The sequence below is a fragment of the Scyliorhinus canicula genome, chromosome 11 (assembly GCF_902713615.1).
Source record: "Scyliorhinus canicula chromosome 11, sScyCan1.1, whole genome shotgun sequence".
Classification (NCBI taxonomy): domain Eukaryota; kingdom Metazoa; phylum Chordata; class Chondrichthyes; order Carcharhiniformes; family Scyliorhinidae; genus Scyliorhinus; species Scyliorhinus canicula.
Window position 1 is genome coordinate 43,887,182 of NC_052156.1, and position 27,362 is coordinate 43,914,543.

The 27,362-nt window shown below is 44.2% G+C and overlaps 1 protein-coding gene across 2 annotated transcripts in view; it reads right to left on the reverse strand.

Moving 5' to 3' along the window:
- cfap20dc (CFAP20 domain containing) overlaps nt 1–27,362 on the reverse strand; it is a 535,225-nt gene that overhangs the window by 221,264 nt on the left and 286,599 nt on the right. The window contains exons 10-11 of one of the 2 annotated variants that reach the window (XM_038810522.1): nt 24,601–24,747; nt 18,684–18,833 (exon numbers count right to left, since the gene is read on the reverse strand). In XM_038810522.1, coding sequence (XP_038666450.1) covers nt 18,684–18,833; nt 24,601–24,747 — 297 coding nt within the window. The remainder of the gene's footprint in view (nt 1–18,683; nt 18,834–24,600; nt 24,748–27,362) is intronic. The other variant, XM_038810523.1, reaches the window with a different exon arrangement.

Genomic DNA, 27,362 nt, shown 5'->3' on the forward strand with positions numbered 1-27,362 from the left:
AAGTTGCATCAGGGCCCGCCAGGTTTATTAAGTTGTATGTTTTTAGATTTGCCAGATAATGCAGTACCGCAGTAAATATGCCATCCCTTCTCAAACGTTTCCCAACTGTCTGCAATGTTTTTGTGGAAGACGACCAGGTCAATGTGCCGAGGTAGGTTCCCAGACACTGACAACAACGACTTGTAACAAACAATTCTTTATTCACTAGCAGCTGAGCAGCTACCGCATGCTTGTGCTCTGCCAGCAGTATGGGGAGAACTCATGCACTCCCGAAACGTGGCTCTTTTTTGTAGCCACGTCATCATGTGACCACTCAGTCAAACATAATATGCCCTGAACTAATCTGAGTTTATTCTCCTTTATTAGTCCTGCTTGTCTAAGTGCCAGTTAATTTTTCCTCGGATTATTACTTCTTATTTTTAACAGCTTCCTCACCACAACATGAAACATACTGGCTTCCCTCTTTCGCATAAACTAACTTTTACAATCCTCCAGGCTTTTGGTATCAATCAGCTCAGTAGAGACAGGAAGAGCTAGCTAATTCAATGTAAAATGTAGCAAATAACTTGGCATGACTGGTAGTGGAAGATTAAATAAAAACAATTCAAAAGTGCCAAATCATTTTAATATCAAGAGAAAAATACTACCCACAGGCCTGAAGGGTTAATTAAATTGTAGCTAATTTTCTCAAAATGTTTCTTGTGCAAAAGGGTGAAGAACAAATGTTTTATTGTGATATTCCTCCACAAATTGCTTTACCCACATTGTAATGAAAATTTTACTCTGCTTTATCAGAAAATATGCAAATCATCTTGTAATTGTGGAATTGCAATAAATGAGATGAATGCAAGAATAATCACTTACGCACCTATTTAATCTTTCAAAACAGATTTATGTCTTAACTTCTAATTATGCAGTAACGATTTTAATGAGCATTTCAAAAATGAATGAATAAAATGACAAATTCTAATGTATGTTCATCCATTTGCCTTCTATGCCCAACAAAACAATTTCCAATCTTAATCTTATGAAAAATGCTTTGTGGGCTGATTAAACATGCTGACAACAGATATAAACTGTAATAAGTAACAAAAAGGATACTTAATACTAACAGCAAAAGCACCTTTGTTAAATATCGTAATCCTATAAAAACTGCACCACAGGGACTGTAACGGTTCAGGAACCCGGGTCACCGCTACCTTCTCAAGGGCAGTCAGGGATGAGTAATAGAAATGCTGGCCTTGCCAGCGATGCTCATGTCCCATGAAAGAATGAAAAACATTGTCTGATACCAGTCTATGCATTTTTGCAATACACAATGGGCATAATTTAAATGCTCTTCCATGTGAGTGAGTTTGGTGGGTGGGGGGCATTTAATCAGGTGGGAGGTGGGTGCAGACTCTGCCCTCTGCCACCTTCCCACCTATACCCTAATTTTTTTTAAAATTTAATGTACCCAATTCTTTTCTTCCAATTAAGAGGCAATTTAGCATGGCAAATCCATCTTCCCTGCGCATCTTTGGGCTGGGGGGGGGGGGGGGGGGGGGGGGGGGGGGGGGGACCCACGCGGACACGGGGAGAATTTGCAGACTCCACACGGACAGTGACCTGGGGCTGGGATTGAACCGTTCTGAGGCAGCAGTGCTTCCACTGCGTCACTGTGCTGCCCCTCCTCCATCCTAATTAAGTCTATATTTGAAAGGTGCATGGATGACCTTCCTGCCCCACGATTAATGTCCATTTAAGGGCCTCATCCTAGGCACAGGGCTCACCATGAGGGGAGCACAACAAGCAAACCTATGTGGCATTGCTTTTGGCCTTTCGGGCTGTGTCATTTGTTCAAAGATATTCATTGCCTGATTGAGGGACATTGTATTGGAAAGATGGAACCATTGAGAACCACTGAGTTATGTACCAACTGCAGCCACCTCCTCCACAGTGACGCTGCCATTTAAAGAGCTGCTAACCTCTGATTTTACAGCAGCTCTCAACAGGTGGGACTTCAATTCCCAGCATCTTTGATTCCACTGCTGTCCTGGTGGCACTTAATACAATGAGCCTTCGCTAGAAAAGACAACATGGGGCTCCCCAACCCCTGTCGCTTCCATTACCTCTAGTCCAAGAAGAGGTGTTCAATGGGAAGTTGGCTATTTAGCTGGTTCTGGTTAGGTATTTGATAGATACCTGTTTTATTTACATAACCACTAGAACTTAGAATATTATTCTAAATATTTGATTGAATGATCAGGAGATGAAATGACTAGATTTAGACTTCATGAGCAAGGTTCAGAACTGAATATTCAAGTATAGTAGAATTTTTGAAAGGATAGAAAAAAGGAAATAGGTGGGTCTGTCGGTTAATAAAGGATGAGATAAGTACAGTAATGGAAAATGATTATGGCTCACACGATCAAGATGTAGAATCTGTTTGGATAAAGATAAGAAACAGCAAGGGAAAGAAGTCATTGGTAAGAATAATTTATAGACCTCCGAACATTAACTACATTGTAGAACAGAGCAATCAAGAAATAATGGGAGATTGATGAGAAGTACTACAATAATCATGGGTAATTTTAATCTTCATATAGATTGGGAAAAAAAAATTGGCAAAGGTAGCCATGAGAACATAAGAGTGTATTTGGGACAGTTTCATAGAACAATGTGTTCTAGAATCAACCAGGGAATAGGCTATTTTATACTTGGTAATGAAAATGAAATGAAATGAAAATCGCTTATTGTCACGAGTAGGCTTCAATGAAGTTACTGTGAAAAGCCCCTAGTCGCCACATTCCGGCGCCTGTCCGGGGAGGCTGGTACGGGAATCGAACCGTGCTGCTGGCCTGCTTGGTCTGCTTTAAAAGCCAGCGATTTAGCCTGGTGAGCTAAACCAGCCCCTGGTTGTGCAATGAGACAGGATTAATTAATCTCATAATGATCATAATAATCTCATAGTGAAGGATTTGCTAAGGGAAGAGTGAACCACAACATGATGGTATTTCATATTCAGTTTGAGAGTGAGAAATATGCGTCCATAACTAGTGTTTTAAACTTAAATAATGACAAAGGTATGAAGATAGAGTTGGCTAAAGTAGACTGGGAAAATAAGTTAAAAGATAAGGGGCGGGATTCTCCACTGCCCGGCGGGGCGGAGGGTCCCGGCGGGATGGAGTGGCGTGAACCACTCCGGCCTCGGGCTGCCCCAAAGGTGCGGAGGTCTCTGCACCTTTAGGGGCCAAGCCCTAACCTTGAGGGGCTAGGCCCGCGCTGGAGTGGTTGGCGCCCCGCCAGCCGGCGGGAACAGCCTTTGGTGCCACGACAGTAAGGCCGAAGGGACTTCGCCGGCCAGCGGAAGTTCCCGCCTGCACCGGAGCATCAGCGGCTGCTGACGTCATCCCCGCGCATGCGCAGGGGGTCACTTCCGCGTCTGCCATCGTGAAGACGATGGCAAACGCGGAAGGAAAAGAGTGCCCCCACGGCACAGGCCCGCCCGCGGATCGGTGGGCCCCGGTCGCAGGCCAGGCCACCGTGGGGGCACCCCCCGGGGCCAGATTGCCCCGCGCCCCACCCCAGGACCCCGGAGCCCGCCTGTGCCACCTGGTCCCGCCGGTAAGGTATGATATATAGAGAAATACAGCACAGAACAGGCCCTTCGGCCCACGATGTTGCGCCGAACTTTTGTCCTAGGTTAATCATAGAATTTTGGACAATTTTTCATGGCCAATAGGTGGTTTGATTCACGCCGGCGGGAGGGGCATGACAGCGGCGGGACTTTGGCCCATCGCGGGCTGGAGAATCACCGGGGGCGGCCCGCCGACAGGCGCAACGCGATTCCCGCCCCTGCCGAATCTCTGCTGCCGGAGACTTTGGGAGACGGCGGGGGCGGGATTCACGCCGGCCCCCGGCGATTCTCCGGTCTGGCGGGGGGGTCGGAGAATCCCACCCAAGATGACAGATAAGCAGTGGGAAATATTTAAGAAGGTATTTCTTGCTGTTAGGACTTCGTTCAAGGGTCATGTGTTTTGGAATATACTTTTTAATTTTGGGAATGTAATTCTTAGGTTGTTGGTTGAAAAGGTCAGAATGGAAGAGACAGAGAGCGCGATAAAACAGCAGGGGAGTTTACTTAGCTGTAGAACAGGAGACATGCTGTCTGCACTGATTACATAGAAGGGCAGTATACAGAGATTGGGGGCGGTTTGAGAGTGAGGAAAAAATTATCAAAAGCATTTAGTGAAGCCTTAAATTTTATAAAACAGATTTATTTCATCAGATCAATAAAGAAATTGTAAATGAGGCATAAGTAACTTAAATGGTCAGTTTGAAGATAGCCCAGAGCAAGCTATGTTATAATAGAGATGGATGGACTTGGGAAGACCCTTTGGTTTCACTTAACTAGATGTTTGCTGGGAGAAGTTTAGTTGCAGTTTGTTAGTTGTAGTTTGCAGCTCACAGAGAATTTGGCGAAAAAAAAATTACAGTGAGACAGACCGGCACTGTAAGCAGAGTAAAACACTAACTTCATCATTGAAGGTGGGTGAGGCTTAATCTCAGTTTGAATTTTGTGAAGAACAGAACCAGTGGAAGCGTCTATAGTATGCCTCACTATGTCTTATTACAAAATAAAGTAACCAGTTAAATAGTTTTAAGCAGTGGAAAAGTAACTAGAACAAGATATTGAGGCCTCCATAGTCAAGACAGGGTAAAATAAAGTTTTACCTCTGAAAAGAGCTGGAGCAAGGGAAAATCCTCCACTGTGGCAGACTTAATGGGTGGCTTCCACAGAAGTAAATAACTTTCAAATAACCTGTCTGACAAGAGAACTCTTGTGAGAAGTAGGAAGTAAACCTACTTTAGTGCCTAACGTTATTAACAATATTATTAATTTTGTGATGTGGGATTTTTAATATATAGATTGTACTATATACCTCTGTTGCAGTAATATTTTTAAAAATCCTGGTTTAACATAAAAGCAGGTGGCGTGTCCGCTAGAGCTGCAATTCGATGTTGTAAAAGTAAGATAATCATTAATTCCAAGCATGTACTTGTTTACAAAGAGATGCCTAATAACATTTTATTATGATTGCTGGAGATTCCCTAGACAGTAGAAATTTGAGACATTGTGTTTAGACTTAGGTAAGTGTGTCATGAAATCTGATTGGTATAGAAGTGATGTAATTAATGGGCCAGACCCCAACTTATGTTTGGAAATTAGACGAAACCCCAACAATTTTTCAATTTGTAAAACTGCGAGGAAAGGATTCTTTGCTCCAGGAGTGATTCCACTGTCAAATAGGGATCTTTTATATCAAAACAAACTTTATTATTAACACAGGAGTAATCAGATTAACATCACAGAAAATAGCATTTCAATTAACTGTTAACTGATTCTTAAAATGAAAGGAAATACTTTAACTACGAACCAATACCTTCTCTATCTCCAATTAAGCAAAACCTATTACAGGCCAAAAGCCACTGGTATATAAAGTTAGTAAACACCGGGATACTATTGTGTAGAGATTTCCTTTCAGGACACTAGAGAGAGCTCCTTTCAGGTACAAATTGCAAATCCTCTGTCCACCTGCCCATGGATCGGCTCCCCCCTACTAGACTCGGCACATTCTGAGGAAGGTGGGACCTGTACAGACAGGATGGTTTGCACCTGAACCAGAGGGGCACCAATATCCTGGGAGAGAAATTTGCTACGGCTCTTTGGGGGGGTTTAAACTCATTTGTCAGGGGATGGGAAAACGAGTTGTAGTCCACAAGCCAGTGTTGAGTGAGGTACTGAGGAGGGTATCAAGGTCGCAGGAGTGTACCGACAGACAGAAAGGTGGGTTGAAGTGTGTCCACTTCAATGCAAGGAGCATCCGGAATAAGGTAGGTGAATTTGGAGCGTGGATTGGTACCTGGGGCTAAAATGTTGTGGCCATTACGGAGACATGGTTATAACAGGGACAGGAATGGTTGTTGGAAGTTCCGGGGTATAGATATTTCAGTAAGAGTAGGGAAGGTGGCAAAAGAGGTGGAGGAGTAGCATTGTTAATCAAGGACAGTTTAACGGCTGCAGAAAGGCAGTTCGAAGGGGATCTGCCTACTGAGGTAATATGGGCCGAAGTTAGAAATAGGAAAGAAGCGGTCACGTTGTTAGGAGTTTTCTGTAGGCCCTCAAATAGTAATAGAGATGTGGAGGAAGAAATTGCAAAACAGATTATGGGTAGGTGTGGAGGTCTCAGGGTAGTTGTCATGGGTGACTTTAACTTTCCAAATATTGATTGGAACCTCTATAGGTTGAACAGTTCGGATGGGGCAGTTTTTGTACAGTGTGTGCAAGAGGGTTTCCTGACACAATATGTGGATAGGCCAAAAAGAGCGGGGGGGGGGGGGGGGGGGGGGGGCACATTGGATTTGGTACTGGGCAATGAACCGGGCCAAGTGTTAGATTTGTGCATGGGAGAGCACTTTGGAGATAGTGACCACAATTCGGTGTCTTTCACTATTGCAATGGAGAGGGATAGGGCCATACGGCAGGGCAAGGTTTATAATTGGGTGAGGGGTAATTATGATGCGATTAGGCAAGAATTAGGGAGCATAAGATGGGAACAGAAACTGTCAGGGAAAGGCACAAATGGAAATTGGAGCTTGTTCAAGGAATAAATACTGCGTGTCCTTGATAGGTATGTCCCTGTCAGGCAGGGAGGAAATAGCCGTGTGAGGGAACCATGGTTCACAAAAGAGGTTGAATGTCTTGTCAAGAGGAAAAAGGAAGCATATGTAAGGATGAGAAAACAAGGTTCAGTTGGGTCGCTTGAGGGTTACAAGGTAGCAAGGAATGAGCTAATAAAAGAGCTTAGGAGAGCTAGGAGGAAGCATGAAAAGTCCTTGGCGGGTCGGATCAAGGAAAACCCCAAGGCTTTTTACTCTTATGTGAGAAATAAAAGAATGACCAGGGTGAGGTTAGGGCCGGTCAAGGACAGTAGCGGGAACTTGTGCATGGAGTCAGAAGAAATAGGAGGTGTTGAAAGAATACTTTTCTTCAGTGTTCACCAAGGAGAGGGGCCATGTTTTTGAGGATGAGAGTGTGATACAGGCGGGTAGACTGCAGGAGGTAGATGCTCGGAGGAAGGATGTATTAGCAATTTTGAAAAACCTTAGGGTCGACAAGTCCCCTGGGCCAGGTGGGATATATCCAAGGATTCTTTGAGAGGCAAGGGATGAGACTGCAGAGCCTTTGGCTTTGATCTTTGGTTCCTCACTGTCCATGGGGATAGTGCCAGAGGATTGGAGAGTGGCAAATGTTGTTCCTCTGTTCAAGGAAGGGAATAGGAATGACCCTGGTAATTATAGGCCGGTTAGTCTTACTTCGGTTGTCGGTAAGTTAATGGAAAAGGGCATGAAGGATAGGATTCATGACCATTTGGAAAGATGTAGCTTAATCCGGGATAGTCAACACGGATTCGTGAAGGGTAAGTCTTGCCTCACAAATTTGATTGAATTCTTTGAGGAGGTAACTAAGTTTGTAGATGAAGGCCAGAGCTCATACTCCAATTGGCCAACCAATAAAGCCAATTGGAGTTCATTACAGGAAGAATTGACAGAAATGAACTCACTGAAAAAGGCACATTCTCTCATAACGAATCTCAGAACAAGTCTGAGGACAAGTAGGAAGTCATCGTCAAACTGTGGGGCTGTGCTCACCACTTGGCCTGACTGCTGCAAGAGATGGTAAAAATTTGGAGCAGGAAGTACTGGGAATAGATAGATAGGGCAGAATTTTCAATTTCTACGACTAAATGGGGTGGCGGGCAGGCAATGCTTAGCTTGCAGGCTGGAATGGCGAGAACTCACACCCAATTCTGTGCTTGAGAGCTCAGTATCATCTCACTCTCTCCAGCCCACCTGTCTTCACTTCACAGATTTCTGGTTGAGCTTGCAGCCTCAAGAAGAAGGCAGTGCCCTGCATCACCCACCAGGCCCCCCGAGGCCTTGATCAGAGGAGTGCAGGTGCATAAGCATGTTTTGTATCCCAAATGGCTCCAAGGAGCAGAACAACCTGATGTATTCAGTCTGGAAGGCTGTCGCAGAGCAGATCGGTACAGTTGGCAACCGTCCCCGAAACATCGTCCAGTGCAAGATTAGGATGAATGAACTCATCCACTCCGCCAGGATAAGTCACCCTTCAACTCCTCCAGTATCAACCTCTCATCAGGGCATCATATGTAGTCAAACAGCTACTCTCTTCCGGAATCTCACACATCAATTAGCTGGGGACACAGTCAACACATTTGCTCATGGCGGCTTTCACATCAGCACCATCCCATCTATCATGTTTCTCACACTCCATCCTTTGCCCTTCTGGAGGGCTCACCACACACAAGGGCATGCAATCTCACCTAACCTCTTCTCCATCCCTTCTCATCATATGCTTTTCTTTTGTCTTCATGCAGGCCAAGCTGGCACATAATAGGCATGATAGATTATAGACCGGAGAAGGGATTGCCGACATCATTGCCCTCCCTGGGTTTGAGGAGGTACAGCCAAGCTGGCTGGGAGGACGGGGATTGCTCCCATGAGAAAAGGGAGATCGACCTCTCAGAGCAACACAGTATGGATCAGATCTCCATCACTTTATCAAATTCTGACAATCACAGTGAGTCACATGCAGCCTGATATAGTTTATACTTATTGTGGTGGATCGAGGCAACACCAGTATAATAAAACAAGGGTCCATTTACAACAGGCAAAGCTAAACTGTACATAAGCAGGGTCTCTAAGCAGGTCTTCACTCTGGCTTTAGAGTCCACTCTGCCCAGGACCCCGCTTTCAGGGTCCTGCGCTTTTTCCCCAATGGACGGGATTCACGCCCTTACGCAATAGACCTCAAGCTGGTCACGTGAACAGCAAAGGCTCGCCCCTTAAATGGGCCGCACTACCACAGACTTCCCCACTTAAGTCACTCAATAATATGTTTACAGAACAGGTTATGTACAGTAACTATATTCAATAAAAAGGGAAGAGAGTCCACAACAGTTCATCACAATGTCAATCTGCAGGGGGACTTCTTGGGTCTCGTCGACCCTGTGATTCCCCAACTGATTCCTCCAAATCTGAGATAGCACCATTGTTGTCCATGCCCCTTCCTTGGTCATCGACGGGGCCTCCTCAGAACTCCTCTGTTCCGGCTCCACCACAGGAGTGTTGCCAGCTGGCTCCAACTGTTCCGAAATTGGGGTTGTGGTCCCCCCGCTTCTACGTGGTCAATGTGTTTCTGCACTGTTCTGCCATTCAGATCCATCACGTACGAGACTTTAATACAATTTGGCTGGTAGTAAAAGTGGGTCTCAGGCAAAGTTCCTGACGAGGAACAGGTCGCCCACTTGAAATAACCTGTCTCCTTCGTCATTTCGGGGAGCATGGTGGCATAGTGGTTAGCACTGTGGCTTCACAGTGCCAAGGGTCCCAGGTTCGATTCCCTGCTGGGCCACTGTCTGTGTGGAGTCTGCACGTTCTCTCCGTGTCTGCGTGGGTTTTCTCCAGGTGCTCCGGTTTCCTCCCACAGTCCAAAGACGTGCAGGTTAGGTGGATTGGCTATGATAAATTGTCGTTAGTGTCCAAAAGGGTTAGAAGGGGTTATTGGGTTAGGGGGAATAGGGTGGGAGGACTTAAGTGGGTCGGTGCAGACTCGATGGGCCGAATGAAGTGTACTGTTTCCTCAGGGAGACCTGTTGTGCTTCCACTCTCCCCACCAAACTTGGAAAAACCAAGTCCAATCGGGTCCAGAGACAATGGCCCATGAGCAATTCCACCAGTGTGATTGTATTATAAGGTAGAAGAAAGTCGGCCAACTTAAGGCAATGTGGTCTGCTTCTTCATAACTGTCTTGAACGTTTGCACAGCTCTCTCCGCTAACCCGTTTGAGGCGGGGTGATAGGAGGCTGTTCTCGTATCATAGATTATCATAGAATTTAATGTACAGAAGGAGGCCATTCGGCCCATCAAGTCTGCACCGGCTCTTGGAAAGAGCACCCTACCCAAGGTCAACACCTCCACCCTATCCCCATAACCCAGTAACCCCACCCAACACTAAGGGCAATTGTGGACACTAAGGGCAATTTATCATGGCCAATCCATCTAACCTGCGCATCTTTGGACTGTGGGAGGAAACCGGAGCACCCGGAGGAAACCCACGCACACACACATGGGGAGGATATACAGACTCCGCACAGACAGTGACCCAAGCCGGTATCGAACCTGGGACCCTGGAGCTGTGAAGCAATTGTGCTATCCACAATGCTACCGTGCTGCCCTGCCATCTGTCTGGACAAAGTGCTGAAACTCTTCTCCAGTGAACAGAGTGCCCTTGCCAGATACTTGCCAGACACTATTAATTTGGGAGGCTATGGGTGGCATACAATCCGCCACAGGGTCTCTATTGGGGCCGCTGAGTGGGTGTTGACCAAGACAAGGAACATTCTGCCCTAGAAAGGCCAGCAAAGTCCACGTATACCCTCATTCATGGGCGAACAGGCCACTCTCAGATGTGGAGATTGGCTGTGGGTGGCAACATTTGTTGTGTCTGGCAGAGGCGTTATGTTTATATATATGCCGGACCACCAAATGTAGCTTTGAGCTAGTATTTTCTAGTATGGGCACTGTGCAATTCTTGCAACAAAGACTCTCTGGTTGGGAGTGGCTCTACCACTCAGGAACCCCAGAGATATGACTCCAACCTTGAAACTCAGTTTATCCTTCCAAGTAAGCTGAAGGTCTTTTTTTAATATAAATTTAGAGTACTCAATTATTTTTTTTACAATTAAAGGGCAAATCAGTGTGGCAATCCACCTAACCTGCACATCTTTGGGTTGTGGGGGTGAAACCCATGCAGACACGGGGAGAATGTGCAAACTCCACACGAACGCAGGACCTGCAATGCCGTGAGGCAGCAGTGCTAACCACAGCTCTACCGTGCCGGCCTAAGCTTAAGATTTGTAATGGTGACATCCGGTTAAGATCACACATTTCATTTTGGACAGGACTGGGTCACGTTGTGTCCAATTTTTTATACGACCTGATGATACTGGCAAAGTGTCAAGAATGTGCAGTGCCAGGATGATTTATTGAGGCACCAATGATGATCCCAGGTTCAACTCAGCTCATCAACATTTGAAATTTGTGTGCCAGGCCAATGCTGAAAGATGTCACCATCGGCCACCAACAACATGGCCGATCACTGTACTTTGGTGAAGGCAATTGGAGGTACTGGCTTGACTTCAAGAAGGAGCCCCATCAGAGGCATGTGGTCCGATATTATTATGAAACATTGCCCAAAGACATACTGGTGAAATTTCTTGATGGAAGGGTAAGTCCTTTCTTGCTGATAGAACATACAGTGCAGAAGGAGGCCATTCGGCCCGTCAAGTCTGCACCGACCCACACTCCACCCTATCCCCGTAACCCAATAACCCCTCCTAACCGTTTTGGTCACTAAGGGCAATTTATCATGGCCAATCCACCTAACCTGCACATCTTTGGACTGTGGGAGGAAACCGGAGCACCCGGAGGAAACCCATGCATACACGGAGAGAACGTGCAGACTCCGCACAGACAGTGACCCAGCGGGGAATCGAACCTGGTACCCTGGCGCTGTGAAGCCACAGTGCTATCCGCTTGTGCTACCGTGCTGCCCACAATGCTACTGATCTGTGTGTATTTCTGCTCGTCATTAGAAAAAAATTCTAGATGCAACGACAACTGACTTTTCTAAGCCATCTTCTATTTTATGGGACAGGACCACCCCTCTCCTGTACGGTGATGCATTGCAAATCAGGGTGATGGCTTCCCCGGGTCAAAGTGAACCAATAGACTCAATGACTAAGACCTGCTTGACATGTTGGAAGGCCTGCTCCTGTGGTTCCTCCCAATGCCAACGTAGTGTTTTCTTAAGAGCAAATGTAGGGCGCTAATCCATTCCTGCCAAATTTCCCATGCTACATGCCCAAGTGGGTATGAGGCACCCCGCCACCCCCTGCCCATGTACTAATTGGCGAGTCTACCCACTTGGGGGGTGAGGGGGCTGCCAACTAGCTGACCAATGCTTGATTGGCAGTGCTGAAATGGCAGGGGTGAGAGCGAGTGGCTCACACACTTCCTATTCTCCCTCCCTCACTCTGCCGGAGACCATAAAATCCAGCTGAGAGTGTCAGGACAAAGGGGACATTTTCAGGGCAAACTGTAACTAAAGGAATCCCACAGCGATCAGTCCTGGGACTTTGACTATTGACAAGTTATATTAATGATTTGGATGAAGGGCAAAGATGAAAGTAAGTTGACATAGTCCGGTATGCCATACCGGCAATATATTTGCGATGGAGATGGAAAGGCAGGGTAGGAGCCTCACTGACCTTTCCTGTCGTCTTACAGTCTTGCCCCTCCACCAATCACCTGTCTCATTGATTTAAATCAACGGCTTCCATGATGGCCAGGGGACACGTGCCCTGCGCTCCATCAATCAGAGTGCTGCCTCTGACAGTTGAGCTTTTGCATGAGTGCTGCTGTGAGAAGAGTGAGTGTCTCACGTGCCCAGGGAGGTGCCTCATGTGAGATCTGAAAGAAAGCAGCAAAACACTTGCATGGCATGAGGCTCGAGTTATTCTTCAGGGAGGGTAAGGGGTCGGTGCTATTAACAGGCCCGGTGGCATCGTCAAATGATCGACAGAAAGCAGAAGGCTGCATGAGGGAGAGGGAGGAGAAATGAGGCTGTGTGACGGGGAGAAAACATTTCTGAATTAATTTAAACCTTTGAGGTCAAGTACTGAGGGATTGGGGTTGAAAGAAAGAAGTAAGCAGAGTTAAAGCTGGAATTAAAACTCAAGGAATTCAAATATATATTTTCAAGTGTCAGAGAGATAAACAAAAGCAAGAACTAAAATTACTACATATTATATAATCAAATGATTAAAGAGCAATTTTGCAGAAAAATTGAAAGTAAAAATTCATAGTTTGGAATACTTTTTATCGTGAGAATTTAAAGAGTGTCTTGTAATTCTTTGAGAAACAGATCCTAGTTAAAAGTTTAGACCCAAAACTTAAAAGTGAGGAGATAGGGCAGGGGTGGGCAAACTATGGCCCGCGGGCCGGTCTTTATGCGGCCCACCAAGATCACGTCATAAAAAAAAATTTTTTTTTTAATAAAATTGTTTTTTTTAACATTGTTTTTAAATTTTAAGGTTAATGGGGGGGGGGGGCTGTTGGGTTACTGGTATAGGGTGGATACGTTGACTTGAGTAGGGTGATCATTGCTCGGCACAACATGTGTTTCATGTGAAGTATCTACTTTAAAATATTAATTAATAAAAATGTAATTGCTTTTTTTTAAAAAAACCTTTTATTTTGGCTATTTTAAATATTAATTATTTTACTTAATATACTATGCGGCCCTTTAAAATTGTGAATTTCGGAATGTGGCCCTTGCACGGAAAAGTTTGCCCACCCCTGAGATAGGGGATTCTCAGTCAATAAGAACAGGAACGAATGAAGCGGCTGAACCAGAAAATCATCCATGAGGAGAAAACATTGCTACTTTTACACTTACCTGTGAGTCGCCACCACAAAGAGAGGAGACAAGTGAAACAGATGAATTGCTGGGTAATCAAACTGAGACTAAACCAGCACATTCATCTCAAGGCATGGAACAACAAGAATAGGGAGAGAAGCGAGATCAGCTGTAGGGGCAAATGTGGAAGTATCTATAAAGTTACATTAGGCTTTTAATCCCGTATTGAATCTTTATTTTAGAGGTATCCAGAAAACTCTGCCAGAGTGTCGGTGGGAAGGGAGTCCCACACAACAGTATATAAGAAATTTGTTACTTTCACCCCTGATGAAGGGACAGAGTATATTATCGGCAAGTATGTGACGATACAGAGATAGGCAGGAATGCAAATTGTGAGGAGGACAAAGAGTGTATGCAAAGAGATATAGATATATTAAGTGAGTGGGCAGAAATTTGGTAGATGGTGCATAATGTGGGCAAATGTGAAACTGTGACAGTGAGAATAGACAAAAAGAGCCCACAGAATCATGCGGTCCATGGAGTATGAGCTTCCCGAATAGGGGGCAGAGGCCACCCAGCAGGAGCTCATTACAAATGAACATAAAAGCCGGCCCAAAGCAGGGCCTGGTGTGGTTAGTTCTCCCAGCAAGGACTGTACTGGGAGCGAGATGCTGCCTTGAGCAGAATATTGTATTTAATTAAATAAACCTCTGTTCTCTTACTGCTGGCTTCCTCAAACTAAAGAGAGGTGATCTCATTGAAACATATCAGGCTTTCTTGTACATGAATCACAAAAAGTTATTTTCAAGGTACAGGTAAGTAATTAGGAAGGCAAATTGAATGTTGACCTTTATTGTAAGGATGATGGAGTATAAAGGAAAGGGGAGTCTTGTCATATATGCATTGATGAGATCATCTGCAGAGTGTTGAGTACTGTTTTTGTCCCCTTATTTGAGGAGGGATGAAATTAATTAAATGAAAGTCGCCATAGACCCGGAGGACCATGGGTTGCTCTTCCCTTTTGAGAGAGGGCTGACTGGTGGTTATTTAACTTGAAGGTCACCACAACTCAGGGTAAGGATCAAGATTGGGAAGGTGGGGCCTTCATGGATAACCTCAGCTGGTACGGAAATTGAACCCGTGCTGTTGGCATCGCTCTGCATCACAAACCAGCTGTCCAGCTAACTAAGCTAACTGACCCCAATGAGAAGGGTTATATTTTACTGAAGGCAGTTCAATGAAGGCTCACTAGGTTGATTAGAACATAGAACATAGAACAGTACAGAACAGGCCCTTCGGCCCTCGATGTTGTGCCGAGCAATGATCACCCTACTCAAACCCACGTATCCACCCTATACCCGTAACCCAACAACCCCCCAACCCCCCCCCCCCCAACCCCCCCCTTAACCTTACTTTTTAGGACACTACGGGCAATTTAGCATGGCCAATCCACCTAACCCGCACATCTTTGGACTGTGGGAGGAAACCGGAGCACCCGGAGGAAACCCACGCACACACGGGGAGGACGTGCAGGCTCCGCACAGACAGTGACCCAGCCGGGAACCGAACCTGGGACCCTGGAGCTGTGAAGCATTTATGCTAACCACCATGCTACCGTGCCGCCCCAATTCCTGGGATGAAGGGGTTGTCCTTATGAGGAAAGGTTAAGCAGGTTGGAGTTTAGGAGGAGAATGTTATAACCCCATGAGAATCACGGGGAAACTATTGTTGATCTCCCCGTAGGACTCATGGAGTATGAGCTTCCCGAATAGGGGGCAGAGGCCACCCAGCAGGAGCTCATTACAAATGAACATAAAAGATGGCCCAAAGCAGGGCCTGGTGTGGTTAGTTCTCCCAGCAAGGACTGTACTGGGAGCGAGCTGCTGCCTTGAGCAGAATATTGTATTTAATTAAATAAACCTCTGTTCTCTTACTGCTGGCTTCCTCAAACTAAAGAGAGGTGATCTCATTGAAACATATCAGATGCTGAGGAACTTGACAGGATAGATGTAGAGAGATTTTTTTCCCTTGGGGAGGAAATCTAGAAGTAGGGGCCAGTTTAAAGCAAGGGGTCTCCCAAAACATAAATGAAGAGGACTTTTTTTCTCAGACGGTCATTAATTTTAGGAATTCTCTATCATAGTAGTGAACTCGCCAACATTGAGGGCATTTAAAAGTTTATTGGATAAGCATATGGATGATAAGGGCATAGTGTAGGTTAGATGGCCTTTAGTTTTTTTCCATGTCGGTGCAACATCGAGGGCCGAAGGGCCTGTACTGCGCTGTATCGTTCTATGTTCTATAGAGAGAAGTGGAGCCTCGCTCATTGAAACTATTTAAGGCTGAGCTAGAAGATTTTTCATCTGCAAGCAAACAAAACATTATGGGGGGGGGTAGGCAATAAAGTGGAGTTGAGGCCACAATCAAATCAGACATGATCTAATTGAACGGCCAAGCAGACGTGAGTATTCTATTCATTATGTTCTAATGTACAGAAAACCTTTACATTAAAAAGTAATGAAGAAGATGTCGATAGTTAAGAACAATGGTCCAGATTTTGCACTGATAGTAACAGCAGTCACTGCAATCATGAAATAGTTAGGGCAGAAATACGGACGTTGCTGACGCAGCACCGAAATCAATGTAATGCCATGAAGTTGGTTTCTAATTTACTGGTGAGTTATCACCATACATGCCAGGAAACGTTAGGACTGGTGTATTCAGGATGAAGTTTATTTGTAATGGAATGGTAAATCGTACTTCCTACCAAACAACCTCTCTGGCCTGTAAATTTAATTTTATTAGTGTGGAGTCTTTCAGAATTTAATTGCTGTTGGAGATTCATATTTTTTCCTGTCTCTTTTAGCTTTCTTTCTTAATCTCATCTTTCTTTCCCAAACATTATTTCACTTTGTCTACATGACTTAATTCTAATTTGTACTTCCTGGTATTAGCTCTGCATATCTCAGTGAGGATTCTATAATCTGATTGGTTAAGTGCCTTGTTGTTATTCGCTCAGAGAGCACGCACGTTCTTCCCAGGTCTGCGTGGGTTTCCTCCGGGTGCTCCAGTTTCCTCCCACTAGTCCCGAAAGACATGCTTGAGAGGTGATTTGGGCATTCTGAATTCTCCCTCAGTGTACCCAAGCAGGCGCCGGAGTGTGGCAACTAGGGGATTTTCACAATAACTTCACTGCAGTGTTAATGTAAGCCAACTTGTGACCTTAATAAAGATTATCATCAACTACCCAATGAAAGTCACTATTGAAAAGACTACAAAACTGCTGTGGGCAGCTGTCTGTGCTTTGAATCACAAGTGCCATTCAATGAACGCATAATCCGGACCAATGTCAATATTTTAACTGATCCCACTTAAATTCCTTTTTATCTCAATATTAGAACCAAAGTGAGAATATTGTTACATTTTTAACCTAATCTATTACCTTTTAACCTATTATATTTCTAACTTTTCCCAGTTCTGGTGTAAGGTCAGAGACCTGAAACGTTAACTATGTTTCTCCCTTCTAACCTTTTGAATATTTCCAGCATTTTCTGCTTCATTTGAGAATATTCTGATAGGTTTTCAATCACAGATACCTTCAGTGGCTGTACATATCCAAAACACAGTATACGGTTTAAGTCTACCAGTTATTGAAATATAAGATATGAAACTTTACTCAAATGCTCATGAAGGAAATAACTTAAAATATATATGTATAAGCAAATTTGGAATGAAGGCATACAGAACTAGAAGGGTGCAAATGCATGAATTTATATCAGGTTTTCAGGAGGTATCTACAACTGGTCTCAGCAATTTTGAATAAAGTGGTGGAGGTACAATCAAACAGGGTACCTCAACCTGCTTGCTCTCCAGTGACATTAAACGTCAGTGCACATTTTGTATGAATTAGAGTCATGTACTGCCTCCATATGGAAAAATGAAGGAATTTTAAAAATTAATTTTTTATTCATTTACAGGATATGGGCATCGCTGGTTAGGCCAGGATTTATTGCCTATCCCTAGTTGCCCTTCAGAAGGTGGTGATGAGTTGCCTTCTTGAACCACTGCAGTCCTTGAGGTGTAGGTGCACACACTGTGCGATTAGGGAGGGAGTTCCAGGATGTTGCCCCAACAATAGTGAAGGAGCGGTGATATATTTCCAAATTGGATGGTGAGTGACTTGGAGGGGAACCTCCAGGTGGTGGGTTCCTAGGTATGCGCTACTCTTGTCCTTCTAGATGGTAGTGGTCATGGGTTTGGAAGGTATTGTCTAAGGAACCTTGGTGAGTTACTGCAGTGCATCTTGTGGATGGTACACATGGCTGCCACTGTTCGTCAGTGGTGGAGGGTTTGAATGTTTGTCGAAGGGGGAGCAATCAAGCAGGCTGCTTTGTCCTGGATGGTGTTGAGCTTCTTGGAGCTGCATTCATCCAGGCAAGTGCAGAGTATTCCATTACACTCCTGACTTGTGCCTTGTAGATGGCGACAGGCTTTGGGAGGTCAGGAGGTGAGTTACTCGCCATAGGATTCCTAGCCTTTGACCTGCCCTGTTAGCCACAGTATTAATGTGACTGGTCCAGTTCAGTTTCTGATCAATGGTAACCACCAGGATGTTGATTGTGGGGGATTCAGTGGTGGTAATGCCATTGAAAGTCAAGGGGCGGTGGTTAGATCCTCTCTTGTTGGAGATGGTCATTGCTTGGCACATGTGTGGTGTGAATGTAACTTGCCACATGTCAGCCCAAGCCTGGATATTATTCCGGTTTTGCTGCATTTAGACATGGACTGCTTCATTATCTGAGGAGACGCGAATGGTGCTGAACAATGTGCAGTCATCCGCAAACTTATCCACTTCTGACCTTATAATTCATTGCTGACACATACACAAAATTAATGACAGCAAGGTATGGGAGAGCAACAGGCAGCCAAAAAACATTAATGGATAACGCCCTACTCTCAGAACAAGAGAAAACAATAAACAATTATGCTAAATCTTACACACGTCAATTCACTGAAATTTATTTTAATATCAGGAAAATAAACCACAAATAGCCTCCTGCTTTTGGTTCGATCATTTGAAATCACCTTAACCTTGCTGCAGACTAAATTTCAATCAAGTGCTCAAAGTTCATACCTTGAATGTCATCCTCTAGTTCCCCCATACTCTGGGAAAGGTTGGAGCTGTTGTTTAGTGCACTTTCACTGTTGATCCTTTGATGTGGTGAAATGTTAGATACATCAACGGGCATTACTCCATTCTCAACAGGATTAGGTGTCAAAGTACCTGGATTTCATAGATAATCACAAGAATAAAGAGCAAAATATGTTATTGTACCCATTGTATCTCAATGTATGTAGACAGAGAGAAAATGTTGAATTTAAACGAACGGTGTAATGAACATCAGAATTGAATATCCAGGATGTATATTTGTGCACTTGTGTATGTTCAAAAACTTGGATGTAAAAAATTCCCAGAATATTTAGAAAACTGACACAACAGGTGAGGATACCCAGCAAGTAAAAACTTAAATCAAGGGTCAATAGCAAGCGATTCAGAAATTAATGTGCTGCCTAGTTGAATGAGGTCCCAGAATTACTGACCAAATCTCAGAAATTAAACTCAAATGAAAAACTGAAAGTAATTAATTTCAGTTGAAGCTATTTGGCAACTTTAAGTGGCTGCCTAGATCAGTGACAGGCAACTTAGGCTACTGAGTGGGCCGCATGAGTGGCCCTCCTTCATCCCAGTGAGCTGCAAGGTTGAATTTCGGCTTGTTTGCTAACCATGACCCTGTGAATAAGGTTAAATACATTTAATACATGCCGAATATTTCATCACAAATTTTAGAAAATGCTTAATAATTTATAGATCGGGCAGCACGGTGGCCTAGTGGTTAGCACAACCGCCTCACGGCGCTGAGGTCCCAGGTTCGATCCCGGCTCTGGGTCACTGTCCGTGTGGAGTTTGCACGTTCTCCCCGTGTCTGCGTGGGTTTCGCCCCCACAACCCAAAAATGTGCAGAGTAGGTGGATTGGCCACGCTAAATTGCCCCTTAATTGGAAAAAATAATTGGCTAATCTAAATTTAAAAAAAAAAAAAAAAAAAAATAATTTATAGATCAATAACTTCAAGTAGTAAAAACAAAAGAGATATTAACACTATGGACACAGAAGGGGTCCACAGTTCTCAAAATCAATCCTCACTTCACTTGCTTTACGTGCACATCACTTCAGTCAGATCTGTGGGCAAAAAGCTCCGCAAATGGAAATTAGCGTAATGTGGCAACCATGCATGTGAGCAATGGTCAACAAAGGGTTTTGTACGCTGCACCCAGCACTCAAAGGGGCCCCATGTGGCCCCCGGGCCGTAGATTGCGGCTCCCTCCTCCCACTGGCTTAGATTCTAGCTGCAAACAGAAATAAAGGTAGAAAGAGTTTGGATCTATCAGTCTTTAATGGGCCAACTATTTACTGTATATATTGTATTTTGAGCTGAATATTTCTCTCTGTCTAGCAATTGTTTCCTGCATTACTGTACGCATTTACACGTATTTTTAAGTCTGAAACAAGAAAACTTACCCTTTTGTAAAATATTCTAATCAGCTGAAGAACTGCCATGTTGATCAGAGAGAAAACTATCCACTTACCTGGATATGATTTTTCTGGACAAACCTTTGAACCATAATACAGAATGACTCCTTTAGCACAGGAATTCATGGAGACGGCAGGAAGAGAATCAGCCCAGAAACCAGACCCTCTTTTTACAGTACTAGCTGCCATATTCTGGAGATCAGCTATGCATCCAGGATGCATGTCAGTACCCAGGGAAGTCCTAATGCACTGACTCTCAGAGTTGAAGACTTTGGACAGTGTTTAAAGGTCTCAAAGTTTTTCAGTGAGTTAGTGAATGGGTGGCTGAGGTATGTAGGTAGGGAGGCAGTTGGGTGAGGTGGAAGGATAGCAGGGGGATGAGTTGGTCAGGTAGCAGATGAGAAGAGTGGTAGTGTGGCAGGTTGGTAGAGTGGTAGGTGAGTAGGCTATCAGGTGGGTAGGATGTCAGGTGGGTGGGCACAGATGGATAGGATGTCAGGTAGGTAGGGTGACTTGTGGGTTAGGTGACATGTGGGTAGGGTGGTAGTCTGGCAGGTAGGTGAGATGGATAGATGGGTTGTGGTGATCAGATGGGGTGGGGAGGGGTGTTTTGGTGATTGGGGGCTAGTCAGGTCAGATTGGGTGGGGTGGTTGGGCAGAAGGGCTGTTGAGTCAGGTCCACATTGGCACCACTCCCTTCACCCAGGAGTTGGGGGGGTTACGGGGGTCAGAGTGGGTTGGCAGGGCGTCGATGGGGCGAGTTAGTGCAAGTGATTTGGGGAGTCAGTTGTATAGTTACGCAGAAGTTTGACGCGGGTTTTTCTGTCAAACATTTCTTGGGTAACTATATAGGCAAGTAAATTGGAACTGACCAAAGTCTTCAACTCTGACAGTCAGTGCGTCGGAACTTCTCTGGTACCTTCATGCATCTTGCATTGTACAACTGGTCTCGAACTATTCACAGACTGGAAGATCTGGGTCGGTGTAAACATTTCAGGTCTATCACCTTTCAGCATCAACCTGGAAAGTTAGCTCTGTTTCTTTCTTCAGATGCTGCCTGACCTACTGAATTTTTCCAACATATTCTATTTTTCTTTCAGTTCAGATCCTTCTTTAAAATTTATGGTATGTAGCTATCTGGGATGGCCACTTACAAAGGAAACATGGACACTTGCAATGGCCAATACAGGATTCAGGCAAACTCAGAGCCTAAATCTATATTTGCTGACAGAGAACCAGACAGTATCGAAACCCCTAGCTGATTTGCACTCTAATGGCCCATTTCCCCAGGAAAAATACTCAGGTATCAGATACAATTCCAGACACATCGGCACCACTCCCTTCACCCAGGAAGCCCAAACAGCCAAGGTCAATGACTGCTCAGAACACGTCCAGCCATCAAGGCACCCCCGTCCCTTTATTGGCTCAAATCGAAGGCAGTAATCGAAGCCTGCCGAATTATTGGGTCCAAAGCTCAGGACCACACAAAAGAACGCAAAACCCCCAAAGGATAAAGAGAGACACTGCCATGTGTTCGATGTCTTTTGGCCCTGGCACACCGGCACTCTTCAGCCCGGCCTATACCTGAAGCCAACTGCAGCACCACGACCAGAAGCAAGTTCAAGATCAACGACCGCTACCAAACGAATGAGCTCAGCAGAACCGTGGCGTCAAACCGCCTGGGTTTGACGCCAGCCTTACGATTTCTCCCGTTTTGGGAGAATCGCGCCCGGTGTGTTTGCCGTTCGTAAAAACAGCGTAAAGGGCTGGGACTTCGGCCCATCTATCAGCTGTGAATCGCTGCCGGCCGTAAAAAAACGGCGGCAGTGATTTGTGTCGGGAGTTGGGCGGGGGGGGGGAGAATAGCGGGAGGGCGGGAAAAATGTCGGGAAGGCCCTCCCGCTATTCTCCGACCCGTCGTGGGGGGGGGGGAGAATCGGGCCCTAAATGTCCCAATGCAACATATTGTTGAGCCAGTCTATTGATGTTTTCAGCTTTCAATTTGTGGTTTGGGATATTGAAACATTTTTCTCCTGAATAAATGTAGGTATGGTACATTTTAAAAATGTTGGGCTGGATTCTCCATAGCCCGACAACGAAATTATGATCGGTGAGCAGGCTGAGAATGGATTCCGACGGCGGAATCGGGGCAGGCGCCATTTTGACGCTGGTCCGCAGCCTCTAAACTGGCATCATTTGGACGCACAGTGTGCACTGTTGCAATGCCGTTGGCGCGTCATCGGCAAGCCCACCCACAATTCTCCGTCCCCGATGGGCCGAATTCCCAACGCTGGGGGCCACGTATGGTCCCAGCGGCCGGGAACCCAGTGTGCCAGCTGCGGACAGTGTCCAGCGCCACCACACTCGTCCGGGATCCATACCGCTGGCCGGAGGGGGCTTCTGCTAGGGCTGGTGGGGAGTGGCCAGGGGTCGCAGTTGTCGGGTGAGGGTTCGAGCACGGCTGGCGCCATGTCTTGTGGCGTGACTGGTGCATTCGCGGCATGGGATCCGGCGATTCTCCGGCCATCTTCGGGGCAATTCACCATGCTAGCCCCTCACCAGTACTGGAATAAATGAGGGGTTCGCGCTGATTTTCGCGCTGATATTCCTGTCGTGAAACTCCCGGGGATTCTCAGTTCGAGCCGGGACTTAGTCGCAGGAATGGAGAATCCAGCAATTTTACAAAAAATGCAACTCCTTGCATCCATATGTTGCCGCTGCTGGGTCAAAGAGACTATTAGTAAGTTAACAGGAAGCCTTAAAATCCCTAACCCATAAGCATTCACACACAATAGAAAATCTTATTTTACATTTGGCGTTTACATGTTCTCCCCGTGTCTGTGTGGGTTTCCTCCGGGTGCTCCGGTTTCCTCTCACAATCCAAAGATGTGCAGGTTAGGTGGATTGGCCATGATAAAATTTCTCCTTAATGTCCAAAAGGTTAAGTGGGGTTACGGGAGATTGATTATAGGTAGGGTGTTCTTTTGGAGAGTCGGTGCAGACTCGATGAGTCGGATGGTTTCCTTCTGTACTGTAGGGACTCTAGTTTCAAAACGTAGAGTGGTGTAACAAGTTAGTAGAGAAACCTGGAAAAGGAGGAGGACTAGGAATCAAACCACAACTTACTGTGGGACATGGAATATGTCGGAGGTCAGTAAGGCCTAATGTACACTTTAGTCTGAAGCTAAGGCTAAAAAGCAACTAGATTTAACCCATAAGCAGGACAATTCAGTTTTGCTATCTATGAGGAGGAACAAATTAAGTTGCAATTATTGAAATTTGCTTATAATTGTTACTATGCCCGTGCAGTTTCTAACTGGCAGTTTAACCGTTCATTATTCAATTCTCCTCCCGAGCGTGCCATGAGACCATATAAAATGGGCATAATACCCAGTTCAGATAACAAGAGGTGCCATTGTTATATCCCTAGATCATACAACTTAATATTAAACTACAGAGGTGGAAAGTCCACTTACTGCAGCAACCAGAACTGAACTTTTTTGCTGTACAAATAATTTCTGAGTTTAAAGGGCAAACACCTGGTTAAACACAATAATTTTGAGTTCATTGGAATAAAATATACAGAACCAAATGCAGAAATGAATTGTGAACAGTAAAGATTCACTTGTCAATTTCCTACACTGGTTAATATTGTGGTCAATGCATTTAATACATTTGTGCGATGAGTGTTAGCTTTGCTGATTGCTGGCTGGCATCTGTGGACAGTCCTTAGCTATCCTTGGCAATGGGTGTATACGGTTTTGTGGACACTCTTATTTACATTTGCATATTTTTGGTGTGAAACAGCATGTGATTTTGTCATAGCAGATTTACAATTATAGTAGTTCTCAATGCTTGTAAGAAAATAAACTTCAATTTATACTGTGTCTACGTAAATGTAAATGTTTACTTGCTGAATGCCATAAACTCTGACAGAGAAGACTGTGCAATGTTTCAAACCTGATATGATCATATGAGCCAAGAGAAAATGTATTTAGGGACCAGTGTTCTTTGTACTTACTTACATCAAATACCTACTTTAGCAATATTTGTGGAAGATAAAAAAAATGAAGAACCATTACTTTGTTGTTTGAACCCAAAATTGTTTCCATTGTATTTCACAGACCTTAAACAGTGCTGATGATTCAAATGTTCACGCAGAACTACAAAACTCAAAAAGTAGTAGCAGAATTTTTTTTTGCTCAGAAACAAAACATAAATACCATTAGTATGTGAGGAATCTTTTAAGGAACACCGTATTTCCGTGTTTAGAGAACTTCTGAAATCTTAAAAATTGCAATTACATAGCTGACTACAAAGGTTCGGAGTACTTCCAATTTTTAGTTTAGCATAAGCACCAATGTACATCGTTTGTACGAAGTGCCCTTGACTATTTAATTTTGCATTTCTAGGTAAAAAATGTAAGAACCACAGCAAGCCTAGAGAATGAATAGTATTACCACTGATCGAGCCATTTCTTTCCATGCCACTAATCCGTAAACGTAATTTTCTACGATTATTCCTGTCAGATGGTGGTTCCTGTGGGGGATGAGGCTGTTCGATTTGACGTTCTTCTGAGAAAACTTCATTTTCATCTTTAGGTTTAACTTACAAAGAGAAGGGTGAGATAAATAACGTGGTTAATTGTTTTCTACCTGTAGTTCCCTGCTATATGTGAGGTAATTACTACCTATTCAAGGCACTGAAATTGAAGAGAAACTAATTGTTGATAGTAAAGTTGCTTTTTTAATTCCCAAATTACTCATTACTTTCTCAATTAATGTTTCTCATTTGTTCCTTATTCCTTTAGCCAATATGCACTATGTTTCTTAAAATCCTGCTCCGCCCATCTCCAGGGTCAGAAGTATCTTTTTATGATAAAAATGATAGCAAATTACTATGAACTCACTGTTTCTTTACTAAGTTATCCACTTGACACATTTCTTAAGAGAGAAGTAATTCACTGGAGACTGATTCTGTGAAGGAAATCTGAACCGATAAAGCACAGATGGTGAATTCCACTGTTAGGACTGAATTAGTTTCCAGCTCTTCACTGTATTTGGATAGCTTAAGTTCCCTTGAACACACTTGCATTTACCACTGTTTGTATTTAGATGAGGTGAGAACGAGTGCCCTTGACTTCAAGGCAATATTTGACCAAAAATAGCAAAACTGAAGAGAATGGGAATCATGGGGAACATTTTCTGCATCCCGCGAGTTAATAGTAATTTGTTATAATTTTTACCATAAAAAGATACATCTGACTCTGGGGATGGGGATAGCGGGAGTTATATCTGGCACAAAGAAAGATGGTCTAGTTGTTAGAGGTCTATCGCCTCAGTCCAAGGACATCACTGCAGGAGTTTCTCAGGTTAGTGTCCTAGTCCCAACCATCTTCAGTTGCTATATCAATGACCTTCCCTCCATCACAAAGTCAAAGGTTCATTGATAATTGCACAATATTCTGCATTATTTATGACTTCTCAAATCCTGACACAGTCTGTGTCCATATGAATGAAATGAAATGAAAATCGCTTATTGTCACAAGTAGGCTTCAATGAAGTTACTGTGAAAAGCCCCACATTCCGGGGCCTGTTTGGGGAGGCTGGTACGGGAATTGAACCGTGCTGCTGGTCTGCCTTGGTCTGCTTTAAAAGCCAGCTAGGCCAGCTATGTAGCAAGACCTGGACAGCATTCAGGCTGGGGCTGATAAGTGGCAAGTAAAATTGTTACACAAGTGTCTTAACACTATCTAGGGCAAAATAATCTCCTTGATTGGCACCCCATCCACCACCTTAAACATTAATTCCCTCCACTACTGATACACAGTGGCAGTAGCGTGTCTTCTATACAAGACGCACTGTTGCGACTTGACAAGCCTCCTTCGACAGCACCTTCCAAACATGAAATCTCTAAAACCTGGAAGGCCACGTGCAGCAGATGAATGCGAATCCCATCACCTGCAAGTTCCCCCCTCCCCCAACTCCACACTTTAATCCTTACTTGGATTTATGTTGCCTTCGCTATCATGGGTGAAAATCTACGATCTACTTCCCTAATAATACTGTTGATGTCCCTACACCACATGGACTACAGAGGTTTGACAAGGTGGCTCACCACCACCTTCTCATGCCAATTTGAGATGACCAACAAATGCTGGTCTAGCTATTAATGCTAACACCCTTTGAAATAATAAATTAAAAATAAACTCCATGAAATGAAATACACATTCCAAGCAATAAGGCACATCCAGGATATTTACTCAATACAAAAATTGTAAAAATATCTTATGCCACATCTGATCCAAATTAAGTCTTGTTGTGCTAAGGCCAGATTCAGTGGGAAGATTAAAATGAAACTTGCTGGAACAGTGGTATTGAACAAAGTTAAGGGTATATTCAAAGATTTGTAATATTTACCCTCAATCCAGATCAGAAAATTCAAAGCAGGTAGGGAACACATGCATAATTTGAATCACTTCATCATTGGCAGCCATGTCTTCAGTTGTCTAAGTTCTAAGCTGTGCAAATGTTTTCCCTAAAGCCCTCCCTCTCTTTCTTTCCTCCTTTGAGATACTCTTTAAAATCTATCTCCAGAGTAGTCAAAGAAAGAAGATCTGAAAGTGGTGGCCAAAGACAAGATCCGAAAATTATTTGGAATGAGAAATCATGCACACATTATAGTGCAAAGTGGCAAACTAACTACAGCGTGAAGAGCCCAAAATTCTACAACTTTTATGATGATCTGTAGTGAAAGGAAAATGTTTCTAGAACAATTCAAGTGGGTAAAATTGTTGGACTTCAAGTGGGTAGAAACATTTGTGTTCCCTTCGTTTACATTCCATTACTATCAGGATAATAGCTTTGATGGACCATGGACCCTATTTTCGGTGCTAAGCTTGAACGGTAAGCAAATGGCTGGGCTCTATTTATGAGAATTGCAGGCAAGGCTAACCTTCCAGAGCGTAGAGCTGTCAGAATCCCAACACATATATTGACCACTGAAGGTAGACTTGCAGCATTTAGTAGTGGAGAACTATTGGCAGAATTCACAACCAGCAGATTGAAGAAAGGGAATTGTTAGATGGCTCCATTTCAAAGTGAATCCATTAACAGGATGCTGTAATCAAGCCAAAAATATGCTTTCCCTACCACACAAATGAATAATGTTTTATTATCTGGTGCAATGCCAGGTATTGGACCCTGTGTCTCAATGAAAGACA